The following is a 15,039-nucleotide window of genomic DNA, read 5'->3' as shown; positions in this document are numbered from 1 at the left end:
AAATGGATTCACTACACATAGTCTATAATTATATTAATTGAATTGCTAATCCTTTGCACATGAATGACCGCTCATTTGAGAATAATTGCAATTTATATATTTACGCCCGTTTGTCATTGTTGTCTTCTCTGTTGGAATCCTCGATCTTCCTGTAGATTTCATCAGAGTCTCTGGTTAACTTTCCCAGAAGTCACAATGTCTTTCGTGGTTGTACTTCAGAGTACTATTCGGAAATGTTCTAATAGAATAGATGCTTCGGCAGTTGTTGGTATTCTTGTTCTAGGTTTACGTAATTTCTAGCTGCAGACTAGTAATTTGTGTCGTCTAGAATTTGCTCTTATTCTGTAGTGATCGATTAGTCTCAGAGTTTAACCATTTCCAGCCATGTAGCCAAAACTACAGCTGTATGGTCTCCGTGGCCTATAGAATTGTTGCCATTCCAATGTGGGGACTCCTGTCCCGTCATGCTCTGACTTCTTAACCATTCGAGATGTCTGGCTTACCGTGGGTCTCTTTGGCATGAAATGTACATTTCGTAACGGGTGGTTTTATACTCTGGAGTAAAAAAAAGGGGTTACATGACCCCAACGTAATGTCTATGCTCACATGGGCGTGGCCACTGACTAGGTCATCTTTATTTGAAAATCCATACTCTCATTTAGAAGGTTAACATCACATGGCATCTTTTCACAAGCAGTTTCATATTTAATCACGTACGTTTCACAATATTTACACGTAAACCTGACAGCTGGGAAATGTACACTTGAAGAGATACAGTTATGTGTTATTCCTGTCCTTCATGAAATCACCAAATGAAACACACTCAACATGACTGTCGCTTAAGTGTCCACGGACCATTCACACATTCTCAAAAGTTGAAATATTGTTTAGTTCTCCCAAAATGGGATTAGGAGTTTTGAACTAAGAGAAGCTCTTTGTTCTGGTAGACTCTCTCCCTCAAAACTGCATGGAAGTTTCTACCAGGTATGTATGACCCGTCGTAAAATCATAAAACTGTGGAGAGAGAGGGGGGATATGCTCCTCCCCCGGGGCACATCATGACAAGAGTTACCTGTCTAACAGAAGGGTGTACTTTAATGGAAGCCTCTCCAACAAATTCCAGGTAGAATCAGGAATTCCCCAGAGCAGCTGTCTAGGCCCTTTGAAAAAAGTTATCTTTATTAATGTCATGGCACTAGCTTTGTGTAAAGCCAGTTTGTCTATGTATGAGGATGAATCAACACTATACATGTCAGCTACTACAGTGAGTTAAATTACTGCAACACATAACAAAGAGCTGCAGTTAGTTTCAGAATGGGTGGCAAGGAATAAATTAGTACTAAATATTTTTAAAACGAAATGCATTGTTTTTGGGACAAATCATTCACTAAACCCTGAACCTCAACCAAATATTGTAATGAATAATGTGGAAATAGAGCAAGTTGTGGTGACTATAATCCAGGGTTACTCCAGCAGTTTAAACTGTCATGGTCAAAACATGTTGATGCAGTTGTAGCTAAGATGGAGAAAAGTCTGTCCATAATAAAGCCGTCCTCTGCCTTCTTAGCAACATTATCAACAAGGCAGGTCTTACAGGCCCTAGTTTTGTCGCACTTGGACTACTGTCCAGTAATTTGGTCAGGTGCCACAAAGAAGGATCAAGGAAAATAACAATTTGCTCAGAACATTGCAGGGCAGTAGGGGTGGCCCTTAAATGTATGCATGTCAATCTCTCATGGCTTAAAGTAGAGGAGAGATTGAATTCATCACCACTTGTTTTTGTAAGAAGTAGTGACATGCTGAATGCACCGAGCTGTCTGTTTTTAAAATACTAGCACCCATGCATATGCACCCCATTAGACATGCCACCAGAGGTCTCTTCACAGTCCCCAAGTCCAGAACAGACTATGGGAGGCGCATAGTACTACATAGAACTATGACTACATGGAACTATATTCCACATCAGGTAACTGATGCAACAAACAAAAAAAGATACAAAAATAATAATAATAAAAATACAACTTATGGAACAGCAGGGGCTGTGAAGAGACACACACAAAGGCACAGACACACATACAAATGCACATGCTAACACACACACTCTACACACATGTACACATGGATTTTGTATTGTAGATATGTGGTAGTAGGGTAGTGGCCTCAGGGAAAACACAACTTAGTGTGTTGTGAAATGTGTTATGAAATGTAATATTTGTAATTTTATATAACTGCCTTAATGTTGGTGGACCCCATGGAGATCCTTAATAAATACAAATAACTTGAGGCTATCTGCTGTCCATAAAGTGATGTGTGTCCTGCCGTGGAGTATTTCTGTGTGTGTAATGTACTCTTTGTGTTTGTAATATGCATTATGTGTAGTATTATAAACTGTGCATACTTTATAAATAACACACATGCATTATTTAGCACTTTCCCTGATTATTACATTTGGTTCCCTTGTACCAGTCAAGAGCAGCAGTATAATGAAAGTATTTGATGTACTCATTTGGAAGGAAGGAAAGATTTATTTTAAGGAAGCCAGCCATAATCATATAAGTACATACAATTTGTATAAATCCTTTCCATATGGCTTGGTTAACTTGGTATTTGTTCCCATTATAGGAAAGGTAACAACCGGCAGAGGTTGGAGGTGGATCCCAGTAAACACTCAGGGGTCGACTTGGCCAACATTGTCCCACGAGAGAACAGGGCTGGAGAGCAGACCATCTTTTATGATAACTTTGTGGACGACCCAGACGTTCCCCCTTTGATGTGAGAGTGAAAATCTAAAATCGGTCTGACAAATTTGTGAACACACAAATCTTCATATCATCTGACATCAATGTAAAAAATATTTAATAGAGTAAATGCAAGATTTGTCTATCCAGCAGATCTCTTTGAATGTTGTGCAAGTGAGAGATGCTCATAGATGTCAGTACAGTATATCATTGTGTATTGTTATGATGGTCGTACAAGAAACCCTCCTGAACGTGTGTTTAGTTACTCTGTGGTCCATTTTTATTTGAACTGAGTTATATCCTTTCCTGTTTACATTGGTGATGTTCCCCACATAAAAAAATAATATATAGTTTAGTACACACTGTAGTATCTCTCGATTTATTTGTAGTACTTACTATAGAATAGTGTAGTATACTGTAGAATACTTTAAATAATACAGTATTATCTGCATACAAAAAAACACTATAGTAAATACTACATTATTTAGTTTGTATATACCCTGCCCATTCCCGTCCCCCATATCGCAATTTGTGCCACCCATGAGTAAGAAACCTACACACCAAGTATTGTGTTCCAGACAGGTTGTAGAAAAGAGCAGAAGTGCTGTTCAGAGTCCAGTCTTACTTACAGGTTACATGTTATCAAAAATGTTTTATTATTTCTCCAGTAGGTTTTCTAAAGGAGAAAGCCTCTACTTCTACAGTATGTTAAAGATAAAACAAAAACACTACAGTAAATACTACAGTATACTACAATCTGCAAAAACATGACATTAATTACTATAGTATATACTACAGTTTTCTTTTACTACAGTATTTATACTATAGTTAACTGGAAATACTATAGAAAACTACAGTAAAGTCAGCAAAAACACTATAGTAAATACTATATTATTTATACCATAGTAGTACACAGTGCATTCGGAAAAGTATTCAGACCCCTTCACTTTTTACATTTAAAAAAACAAAAACATTTTTAAGGCTTATTCTAAAAACTCATCAATCTGCACACAATACCCCATAAAAAATAAAAACAGAAATACCTTATTTACATAAGTATTCAAGCCCTTTGCTATGAGACTCGAAATTGAGATCAGGTGCATCCTGTATCCATTGATCATCCTTGTTTCTACAACTTGATTTGAGTCCACCTGTGGTAAATTAAATTGATTGGACTCTATTTGGGAAAGGCACACACCTGTCTATATAAAGGTCCCACCGCTGACAGTTTATGTCAGAGCAAAAACTAAGCCATGAGGTCAAAGGAATTGTCCGTAGAGCTCCAAGATAGGATTGTGTCAAGGCACAGATCTGGAGAAGGGTACCAAAACAATTCTGCAGCATTGAAGGTCCCCAAGAACACAGTAACCTCCATCATTATTTAATGGAAGAAGATTGGAACCACCAAGACTCTTCCTAGAGCTGGCCGCCTGGCCAAAACTGAGCAATCGAGGGATAAGGGCCTTGGTCAGGGAGGTGACCAAGAACCCGATGGTCATTCTGACAGAGTTTCAGAATTTCTCTGTGGAGATGGGAGAATCTTCCAGAAGGACAACCATCTCTGCAGCACTCCACCAATCAGGCCTTTTTGGCAGTGGTTAGACGGAAGCAACTAAAATACACATGACAGCCTGCCTAGAGTTAGCCAAAAGGCACCTAAAGAACTCTCTGACCATGAGAAACAAGCTTCTCTGGTTTTGACGAAATCAAGATTGAATTCCAAGCATCATGTCTGGAGGAAACCTGGCACCATCCCTACCGGGAAGCATGGTGGTGGCAGCATCATGCTGTGAGGATGTTTTTCAGCGGCAGGGAATGGGAGACTAGTCAGGATCGAGGGAAAGATGAATGGAGCAAAGTACAGAGAGATCCTTGATGAAAACCTGCTCCATAGTATTCAGGACCTCGGACTGGGGCGAATGTTCACCTTCCAGCAGTACAACAACCCTAAGCACACAGCCAAGACAATACAGGAGTGGCTTCGGGACAAGTCTCTGAATGTCCTTGAGTGGCCCAGCCAGAGCCCAGACTTCAACCTGATCGATCATCTCTGGAGACACCTGGAAATAGCTGTGCATTAACGCTCTCCATCCAACCTGGCAGAGCTTGAGAGGATCTGCAGAGAAGAATGGGAGAAACTCCCCAAATATAGGTGTGCCAAGCTTATAGTGTCACACCTTTGGCAGCTGTAATCGCTGCCAAAGGTGCTTCTACAAAGTACTGAGTAAAAATGTATAGAAACCTGTTTTTGCTTTGTCATAATGTGGTATTGTGTGTAGATTGATGAGGGGGGAAAACAATTGAATCAATTGTAGAATAAGGCTGTAACGTAACAAAATGTGGAACAAGTCAAGGGGTCGGAATACTTTCCCGAGTGCACTGCACTATAGTATTGTTTCATGTGATCCATCCCTCAGTTGCCTACCAAAGCACATTTTTCTTCACAGTGAATGCTGTCCAAACTAAATAAAGATTTTCGGGGGATTTATTTTGTTCCCCTGTAACCCCAATAAAGTCCCTCTTTTCTTTTACTTCAATTGGTACATCCATTTTTGTACTTTTCAATTAAAGCTGAGTTATGAGATCTGAGTTATAGATCTCTCATTCTTATCAAAAGCGAGTCTGAATCGATATAGAAATAAATGTGAGTTATAGGTCGGTCATTCTCATTAAATACAAGTGTGATACATGGTAGCTCTATTCTTCCTATCCTTAAGTGTCACGTACACTCCCTTTCTGGCGCTCTAGGTCACCAGGCTGCTCATTATTACACACACCTGTCACCATCGTTACGCGCACCAGCGCCTCATCAGACTCACCTGAACTCCATCACCTGCCTGATTACCTTCCCTATATGTCACTCCCTTTGGTTCCTTCTCCAGATGTTTCTGTTTCATGTCTGTGCGTTGTTCGTGTTTCATATTATGTTTTGTTTATTTATTAAATTCTTCACTCCCTGAACTTGCTTCTCGACTTCCAGCACACACGTTACATTTACAAGTTTAGCTTTTGCGTCTTTTTTACTTTCAGTTATGTATACCAGTTTCAAACCCCTGAAAATACAATCTTTTTGGTTATTGAAAATATATTTCATTGGTTTTGAAGGTTTTAAATGTCAAACTGAAATTGGGTAAACATTTTTGAATTTCAGCCACTGATTCTTGAAGTATACAACTTTTAAATGCCTCATGAGCTTAGTTCAACTATTCTATCAGAACCCCTATTAGAAGCTTATTTTACTCCATTCTATAAAACAATGTAGATGTGAACAAACACTGTCTAGCTTAGAAACATGGTTAAAACTATAATTTAGATTTCATGGTCTGTCCTTGCATCTATAGCACCGTCTTTAAATTTGAGAGTGGTTATATTTCTCCATCCCCAACCTGCAACTGTTTACCAAAACAAGTAGCGGGGTTGACGGTTTTGTTATTGTTTGAATCCCAGATTGTAGCTTTAACAGAAAAATGTCTGTAATGTTTGTTGAAAACACCAGACTTCCCCAATTGATTACTGAACTGCTGTTCATGAAGAAAAAAACATGCCCTTTGCAAAATGGAGCCATATTATTTATTCCTAAGTAATGGGAACCCTCTTTGATATGGCAGATATTGCCTGTACGTAGTTCTTTTCCTGAATTATTTTACAATCTAATGAGGGAGACAAAACAATGCCGATTACATTTTAAATATGCCCACACCGCTTCATTTGCTATCTAAGGCACCCACGTCTTAATTAGTGATATTTAGGAACTAATTTAACCCTAAGTGTTATGCTGCATCTACTTTGTCCCCTTTGGGAAAAGTTTTTAAGCAAAGGCTCCCAAAGTCAACTCAAAACCCCATGTACAGTAGGTTTTCATCCCAACTCACTCCATTTTGCCATTTAATTTACTCTAAGGGCTCGACTCAAACTGTATCGCATAACCAATACAGGAAAACAATAATTAAATATACATTTTTATTTGAACATTTGTTCAAATTAACTCTTTGGTTTAATTACAGAACACATCAGAACAAATGAACTGGCATGACAAGCCTTCTCATTAGGCCATAAAGCACTGAAACCAAGCCATGCCCCAACAAGCCACGCCTCCAATTCTTCTAATAGGCAGCCGCCACTACAATATATTTTATCAAAATAATGTTTTATTGTACTTGACACATAACAAAATTACTAACATGCTGTCACAATCGTCGTAAGGCTTAAAAATTATAAACTTGGATTAGCTAACACAACGTACCATTGGAACACAGGAGTGATGGTTGCTAATAATGGGCCTCTGTACGTGTGAATGCATGATTTAATGAAAGACGGAAAAAACACTAAATACACTAAAACAAACAAACAAACTAACCAGACGAACGTGACCGCTATAGAACCAGAGTGCTAACATGCAACATCACAGAGACAATAACCCAACGAAATACCCAAAGAAGATGGCCGCCTAAATATGGTTCCCAATCAGAGACAACGATAAACAGCTGCCTCTAATTGAGAACCAATCTAGGCAACCATAGACATACATAAATACCTAGATGGTAAACAACCCCATAAACCTATAAAACCCCCAGTACAAAAACACATACATCACCCATGTCACACCCTGATCTAACCAAAATATATAAAGAAAACAAAGAATACTCAGGTCAGGGCGTGACACATGCATAATTTTTTTTAACTACAAACAATGCATTATCGGTCATGTAGTGACTCCATGTCTTTCATGTGGATATGACAAATATATAAATGAACTTGACAAGAGCATTGCAACCAACATCCAACGGGCAGAACTTGTGTGTACTGGGTCATTCCACAAAATGATATGTAGAAAAGTAGAAATTATGCTTCAATACAGAATTTTAACGCCTGTGCCTTTTAATATAGACAACATGGAGAATTCAATACATCTGATTTTAATTCACTAACCCCCAAAAATACCACAAAATGTTTTGTGATTAATTTACGTCTGCCACTCATTTTAAGGTCATCCCTGTTACGTGAATTGAACTCTCGTTTTAATGTGGTGAAACTCTTCCTTTACATATTCCTTTCAAAAGAAACATTGAACATCTAATAGTCAAACCATAGTCTAAACGTGGGTGAGCTGGTTCTACTCTTTTTGGACATTTTCTGATGTTTTGTGGTGAGAAACTAAGCAGGCTATAAATATTTTAAGAATTTACATTTTTTGTGAATCTTTCATTCAATTGCCCCTCCCTGTTGCAGACAACAAGCTTCCATTCACCCTTTCACAATGGGATTCATAGATGACAAGTAATTATCAGTTGGAGGCCCATTCAAGTGAATTTTTCTCCCATATGTGGTAAATTACCACTTGCTTACGAATGCACCATAACACCGCTAACCATCTGCCGTATAATACCACTCAATGGAAGCAAAAGACATGGACCTACACTTTGACATATTGGGAGCTTTGAACAATGTTTTTGTTTTAATCGATAAAAAAATCAAATATAATAATGAACAGCGTAGTGCCCGATTTCTGAAGAGAGATAAAAAATATATATTGAGATGGGAAAATAGGTTTTGTATGAACTTCAACATGTGCTCTTTATGAGAACCAATCTAGGCAACCTAATATTAAAATTAGGTTGAATCCATAAACATTTTTTTTTCACACCATCACAATTTAAACTGTCACTTAACATGTTTCCTTCCACCGTTTTTGTGCGAGTAAAGTCATACCCCATAAAAAAAAATCATGACAGCTGTGATGGAAAAAGGACGTTTTGGTACAATTTCATACAATGAAAAAAAAAATGCAAAGTGTAAAATGTTTATATATGGAGAGACAAATATGTAGTCTATCCGTAAAAATGTATTATGTCCTGAAGAAAAGAAAGTATAGTCTTTGACGGTCAAATTCCTTCCAGGCGTCTAAAATATTAAGCTCTGCAGCAAATGAGATCACCAGAGGCCTGATCAGTTTGAGAGTGCGATGAAACATGAGACCTATCTGAGAACTCCTCCCACAACAAGTTGGTATTCTGAATGATCTAATAGTCTTTTCGAGATAGAACTAAGGAAATTAGAATCAGGTATGTTTAGACAGTAGATTGAGGCTAAACACATCTTAGTGTGATTTACAACCGTATTTGTGAACAAACTCTGACAGGTGGTTTTTAACAATAGAAACAAAAACAGTAACCACCCGCAAGAGAGGAAGTCTGTAGCTTCAACCGCTCTCTTTGGCTGGTAGGACCTCAAATTCACTGACATCAGGAGGCTCCCAAACAGCAACGCACGTCCCACGTCAAGTCCCACTTGTTTTTATCCAACATGAATAGGTGGCAACATTACTTTTGACAGAACACGTTCATACCAAGCTGAGCTCTCTGTATGTAAATCCTCATAATGTTTACCCTATCACAGGACTGCTTTACTGACAGCTAAATATTTTAGCCAGCTAACATTTGCAGCCTGACCCAAATACTTATCCAGCAAGCTAACCTAACCAGCCAGCCAAATCGGCTAGCTAGCCACGTGTCAGCCAGCTGCATATTAGTCATATAACCAGAATGCTAACCGCCAAGTTAACAAATTCACCATGCCCCTCATACCAAATTAACTACATTATGTCGCTGAATAACAAATATCCATGTGTGACGTTTGCTAGTTAGCTTAGCATTATTTGTGTCCATCTTACTAGTTAATTAAGATGGGCCTTCATGCGATGGGGTATCCAAGGAAAGAAGGGGGCCGTAGTTGTCTGTTTCTTCCGTCTGCAGTGGGTAGACTCTGGAGGAATGGGGGGTGATGACTGGGCATCTCTTGTAGTTGTCCTCAGCTGCAAGGCATGCCTTTGCTTCCTCCACAGTATGGAATTCTTGGACTGTTCCATTTTTCCTGATCTTCAAGATGGCTGGGTATATCAGGAACGTGCAAAGTCCTCTTGCTGTTGTTTGACTTGTTCGAAGGATTTCCTCTTCAGTGTGGTTTCGTTGCTGTAGTCTGGGTAGAATCTCCCATGTCTCGGTAGGTTCTCGAGGGCTCTGGTTCCCCGCAGAATATCCACTCAGTCCTCGTATCTTAACAGGCAGAATATGAGGGTGCAGGGATGGCCACGGTTATTATTGCCACTCTAGATTTGGTGTGCTTGTTGAATTTCAATCTTCCTCCCTTTGTAGCAATGGTATCCATTTTGGTAGATTCTTCTGAAAAATAAATTTGGGGTCAGAACTCTGTGGTACGTTCCAGGCCCACCAGACGTATGTTCAGTCTCCTCTCTCTGTCTTCAAGCGACGTCATTTTCACTGCATCTTGACAGGTGGCTACGTCGTCTGTAGCAGCCCTGGCGCTGACCTGCATCTAATCACCAGAGCTCCAGAGACTTGCATGTGACAGATTGGCTAGCAATGTCATTTGAGAGTTTTAAGATAGACGTGTTTGAGGCTTTCACCATATCCTTAAGTGATTTAATTTATCCCGAAAACAGTTCCTCCCGGGATTCCTTAACTGCTTATTTGACCATTTCCTGCATCGAAGTTTGTTGTCGATTCAGAGCCTTCAATATTGAGTTGGATGTATACTCGCTGGTTTTAGTTAGTTCGGTGTCTTTGTTTGGGACGCTTTTAGGCTTTCCTGTGCCTTAGTTGAGTGTCCTCGGTTGCGTGGGTCCATGTTACTAAGCATTTTGGAGGTTCAGAGGCCAATTGTCATGAACTTGGCAGATTTTGAACTTTTGAGATGGTTCTCAGAAAAAAAAGTCCTTCCCTGTATTAATATTTGATGAAAAGTCGTGACACTGGGTTGCTTGGTGAGGGTTGTGGTGGATTAGACATGCATTTACAACTCTCTTTTAAGAGACCAATGGCCCCTATCATTTCCTAACAATGTAGATTGATGATATTACATATAAATGGTATTTATGCCAAAGAGTATAGAAAAATGGTTTACACTTTGATTTTCTGAAAAAACGTATATACCAACAATACATTGCGGCTTTGATGTCAAGAAGAGAGGGGCCTGGTGTTTACCGGTATGCATGTTTGGGTGAAATGTGAGAAGATAGAAGAAAGCTGGACCGCTTCATGAGGATATGGCAGGCAGACTGGGTTAGGGGAACACCTGGCGATTCAGTCATATGCAGGGATCACTTTGTCCAAAGCAATTACAATGGTTACCAACAGTAAAAACCGGTTCTGTGCCCACAGTCAACATAGCCTCCAAGTCCACTGACACCACCGGTGTTACTACTGCAGGTGGCTTCGGTGAATCGGGTAAGTAGGTAGTACTAAAGTGCCCAAAGAGTTTGGTCATGTTATGTTTCTAGTAGATGATAAACTAAGCCAGCTATCTAAGTGCAGCGGGCCATGCAAAACAAACTAGCCCACAGATCTAACATGGTGTTTGGGGATGGAATGAGCTAGCAAGCAAGCTACAACAAATCCATCAACAGAATACTGCACATTTTGCAGAATTAAATTATGAAATACCGATCGGATAAATGTCATTGTTTATTTCAAGGTATGTCTTTATTTTTGCTGAACTGCCTGATCTTTATTGGCCGATATAACATGCAGGATATCATGGTGGCCAATGTTTGTTTTAGCCATTATAACTGGATTTACTGCTGCTAATAATAGCACTCAGGTTAGCTTGTGGCTAGCTATAGCTACCAACAACTGGGTTTTAGCCAGTTTGGTTATAGATGTTCAATGTCTACTATCATAGTAGTAAAGGTTATTCTTGATTTTATGTAACTATATGAAAAGTGGATTGCTAATAAGTGATGTTTCAAGGATTCTAGTGGTTAGCTGGTAGGGGTAAACCAGGAGTGTAAATGTGGCTATGCTAAAAGTCTGCGAGCTGTATAATTAAGTAAAACATTTTTTTTTGCTGATAAAGAATTTATAGGATATGGTTGGCTTTATTCAGTGCCAGAGTATTCAGTTGGTCTTCTCCGTTTTATGTGGACAATGGCTTCACTCCTGCTCGTGTAGTGCTCCTCTTTGTCACTTTTACGAACGCTTTTCAATCAGAATTTAAAATCCTAAAATACAAACGTATGTCTTAATAGAACTTTTAGTTTGAAGAATCAATGTTTAACAGCAAGCTAAATCTGCTATCCTTCCTGTACCCCTTTCCTGCAATCGAATGACCAACATGCCCTCTAGTGGCCTCATTAGTGGAATGTTATTCATATTTTTCATCATTAATAAACTTTTCTTTATGCAGAAAATCTGGTGTTTCTATGTCAAACGGTTTTGTTATATTTCAGTCTCCTGTGTTGAATATAAAGTGTATTATTGGAAGACCAACTCAACATGGTACAGGTGTCTTATTTTTTTAAAGCCCATAATCATGTGTGTGTGGTGTATGCTTTTGTTCCCAAGTAGATTTGTTTAAAACTTCTTGCGACTAGCAATCCCGTATCCGGGAGCGTAATCATAGCCTCAAGCTCATTACCATAACGCAACGTTAACTATTCATGAAAATCGCAAATGAAATGAAATAAATATATTCACTCACAAGCTTAGCCTTTTGTTAACAACACTGTCATCTCAGATTTTCAAAATATGCTTTTCAACCATAGCTACACAAGCATTTGTGTAAGAGTGTTGATAGCCTAGCATAGCATTAAGCCTAGCATTCAGCAGGCAACATTTTCACAAAAACAAGAAAAGCATTCAAATAAAATCATTTACCTTTGAAGAACTTCGGATGTTTTCAATGAGGAGACTCAGTTAGATAGTAAATGTTCATTTTTTCCAAAAATATTATTTGTGTAGGAGAAATCGCTCCGTTTTGTTCATCACTAAGAAAAAAATCTGAAAATGCAGTCTCTATAACGCCAAACTTTTTTCCAAATTAACTCCATAATATCAACAGAAACATGGCAAATGTTGTTTAGAATCAATCCTCAAGGTGTTTTTCACATTTCTATTCGATGATAAATCATTCGTGGCAGTTGGGTTTCTCCTCAGAAACAAAAGGAAAAATACTGCAGCTGGAGATTATGCAATAATTGCGACGGAGGACACCAAGCGACCACCTGGTAGATGTAGTGACTCATGGTCAATCTTCCAATGATATGCCTACAAATACGTCACAATGCTGCAGACATCTTGGGGAAACGACAGAAAGTCTAAGCTCATTCGTGGCCCATTCACAGCCATATAAGGAGTCATTGGAACACAGCGTCTTCAAAATCTGGGGCACTTCCTGTTTGAAATTTCATCTTGGTTTCGCCTATAGCATCAGTTCTGTGGCACTCACAGACAATATCTTTGCAGTTTTGGAAACGTCAGAGTGTTTTCTTTCCAAAGCTGTCAATTATATGCATAGTTGAGCATCTTTTCGTGACAAAATATCACGCTTAAAACGGGAACGTTTTTTATCCAATAATGAAATACCGCCCCCAGAGTTCCAAGAGACTACCAAGAAACACCGTGTTTCCCTGATTTAGCTCACTGCAGTAAAAGGTTTAAACAGTCATTTGAAAATGTATGGTAGGGCCAACTCCCATAAGACTGTCCAATTTTGGCAGAGCACAAATGTGAATGGGAGAGAGGGCCTATAGTACTGTGGACATGGTAAGTCAAATGATTGCCTTTTCAATTACAGGGTTGTACATACAGTTCTGTCAAGGCCCAGGAGAAGACCTGGATGGGGACAGTTTCGAAGTAACAAAAGTTTATTACAAAAACAGGGGGCAGGCAAATTACAGGTCAAGGGCAAGCAGAGGTCAGTATTCCAAGGTGGTATAACAAGGTATAGAACGACAGGCAGACAGAATGGTCAAAAACCGGGAAAGCAGGAAAACAGGAACTATATACAAGCAGGAGCAAAATAATAATAATAATAAATAAATAAAATGCTGACGAAAAAAAACCTGGCAAAGACAGATCATGGGGAAGATGGCTCCAAGTGGTGGGGTTGGCAGAGATAAGGCAGCAAAGAGTCGTCTCCAGGTCTTGATTGGCTCTCTTCGACTGACAGTTGGACCGAGGGTGGATCCCGTAGGCTGGCCGATGACCCAAAGAGTGCAAAACGCCTTCCAGAACGAGAACTGAAGACTCCAGTCGGAGACCATGTCGACCGGGAGTCCATGGATCCGGAAGACATACTTCACTATGAGCTGGGCCAGCTCTTTGGCAGAGGGTAACTTGGGGAGAAGAATAAAGTGGGCGGCTTTAGAAAAAAAATCTGTCCACTAGTGTCAGGATGGCGGTGTTGCCATCAGACAGGGGAAGACCCGTGACAAAGTCCAGGGATATGTGAGACCAGGGACGGTGAGGGACAGGCAGTGGTTGAAGGAGACCAAACGGAGCTTGCCGTGGCATGACCAGATATTTGAAGTGACCGCTGGTCATATTGAAGGCAGTCTTCTACTCATCCCTGTCCTGTATCCACACCAGGTGGTAGGCGTTCATTTTTTTATATATTTTTTATTTTACCAGGCAAGTCAGTAAAGAACTGCCTGTTCAGGGTCAGAATGACAGATTTGTACCTTGTCAGCTCGGGGATTTCAACTTGCAACCTCCCGGTTACTAGTCCAATGCTCTAACCACTAGGCTACCCTGCCGCCCCATCTTCAACTTGGAGAAAAACGGCGGCCCCCTGGAGCACCTCAAATGCTGAGGTGATGACAGGTAGCGGTTTTCACAGGGATGTCATTGAGGCCCCAGTAGTTGATACACGGGCACATGGTTTTGTTTTTCTCCACAAAGAAGAACCCTGCGCCGGCGAAAGGACGGATAGGCCCTGCAGCTAGGGAGTCCTCTATGTAGGTCTCCATAGCCTTGGTCTCCGGACCCGACAGATAGTACAGTGGTCCCCAGAGCAGTGTGGTACCTGGAAGAAGGTCGGTCCCGCAGTCATAGTGAAGTGAAGTGGCCCGGTCCTTACTGAAATCCTCCCGGAGGTCCTGGTACTCCACGGGAATGGCGGAGAGGTCCGGGGCAACTTCCGACATTCTCGGGGCAGGCTGCGCTGACTTCAGGCAATGTGCGTGGCAGAACGGGCACCAGCAGTCCAGCCAATAAGGGGATTATGTCGATGGAGCAAAGAGAATCCCAATACCACCGGAACCTGAGGAGACTTAATCAGCATGAATTGGATAGCCTAGCTGTGGTTCCTTGACACACGTAGGTTGATGGGAGTGGTATTGTGGGTGACCCAGCCTATAAAGCGCCCATCTAGCGCTCTAACATCCATGGGAATGGAGAGGGGCTGAGTGGGGATGCCCAGTTCGGGCGGCAGGGTAGCATCCATAAAGCTCTCATCGGTACCAGAGTCGATGACTACCCGGAGAGATTGACTGGTTTCCCCACAG

At 40.4% G+C, this 15,039-nt stretch overlaps 1 protein-coding gene across 4 annotated transcripts in view; it reads left to right on the top strand.

The window, feature by feature from the left end:
* The window catches only part of dnaaf11 (dynein axonemal assembly factor 11), a 67,231-nt gene extending 63,599 nt beyond the window's left edge, over positions 1–3,632 (top strand). For 3 of the 4 annotated variants that reach the window (XM_020466400.2, XM_020466399.2, XM_020466401.2), the window contains one exon: positions 2,623–3,632. In XM_020466400.2, the coding sequence (XP_020321989.1) occupies positions 2,623–2,776 (154 nt within the window). In that variant the 3' untranslated portion in view covers positions 2,777–3,632. The remainder of the gene's footprint in view (positions 1–2,622) is intronic. The other variant, XM_020466402.2, reaches the window with a different exon arrangement.
* The last annotated feature ends 11,407 nt before the right edge of the window (positions 3,633–15,039 follow it).

This window comes from Oncorhynchus kisutch, linkage group LG30 (genome assembly GCF_002021735.2).
Source record: "Oncorhynchus kisutch isolate 150728-3 linkage group LG30, Okis_V2, whole genome shotgun sequence".
NCBI classification, from domain to species: Eukaryota; Metazoa; Chordata; class Actinopteri; order Salmoniformes; family Salmonidae; genus Oncorhynchus; species Oncorhynchus kisutch.
Note: the sequence above shows the minus strand (reverse complement) of the source record. Positions and strands in the feature narration are given on the sequence as shown.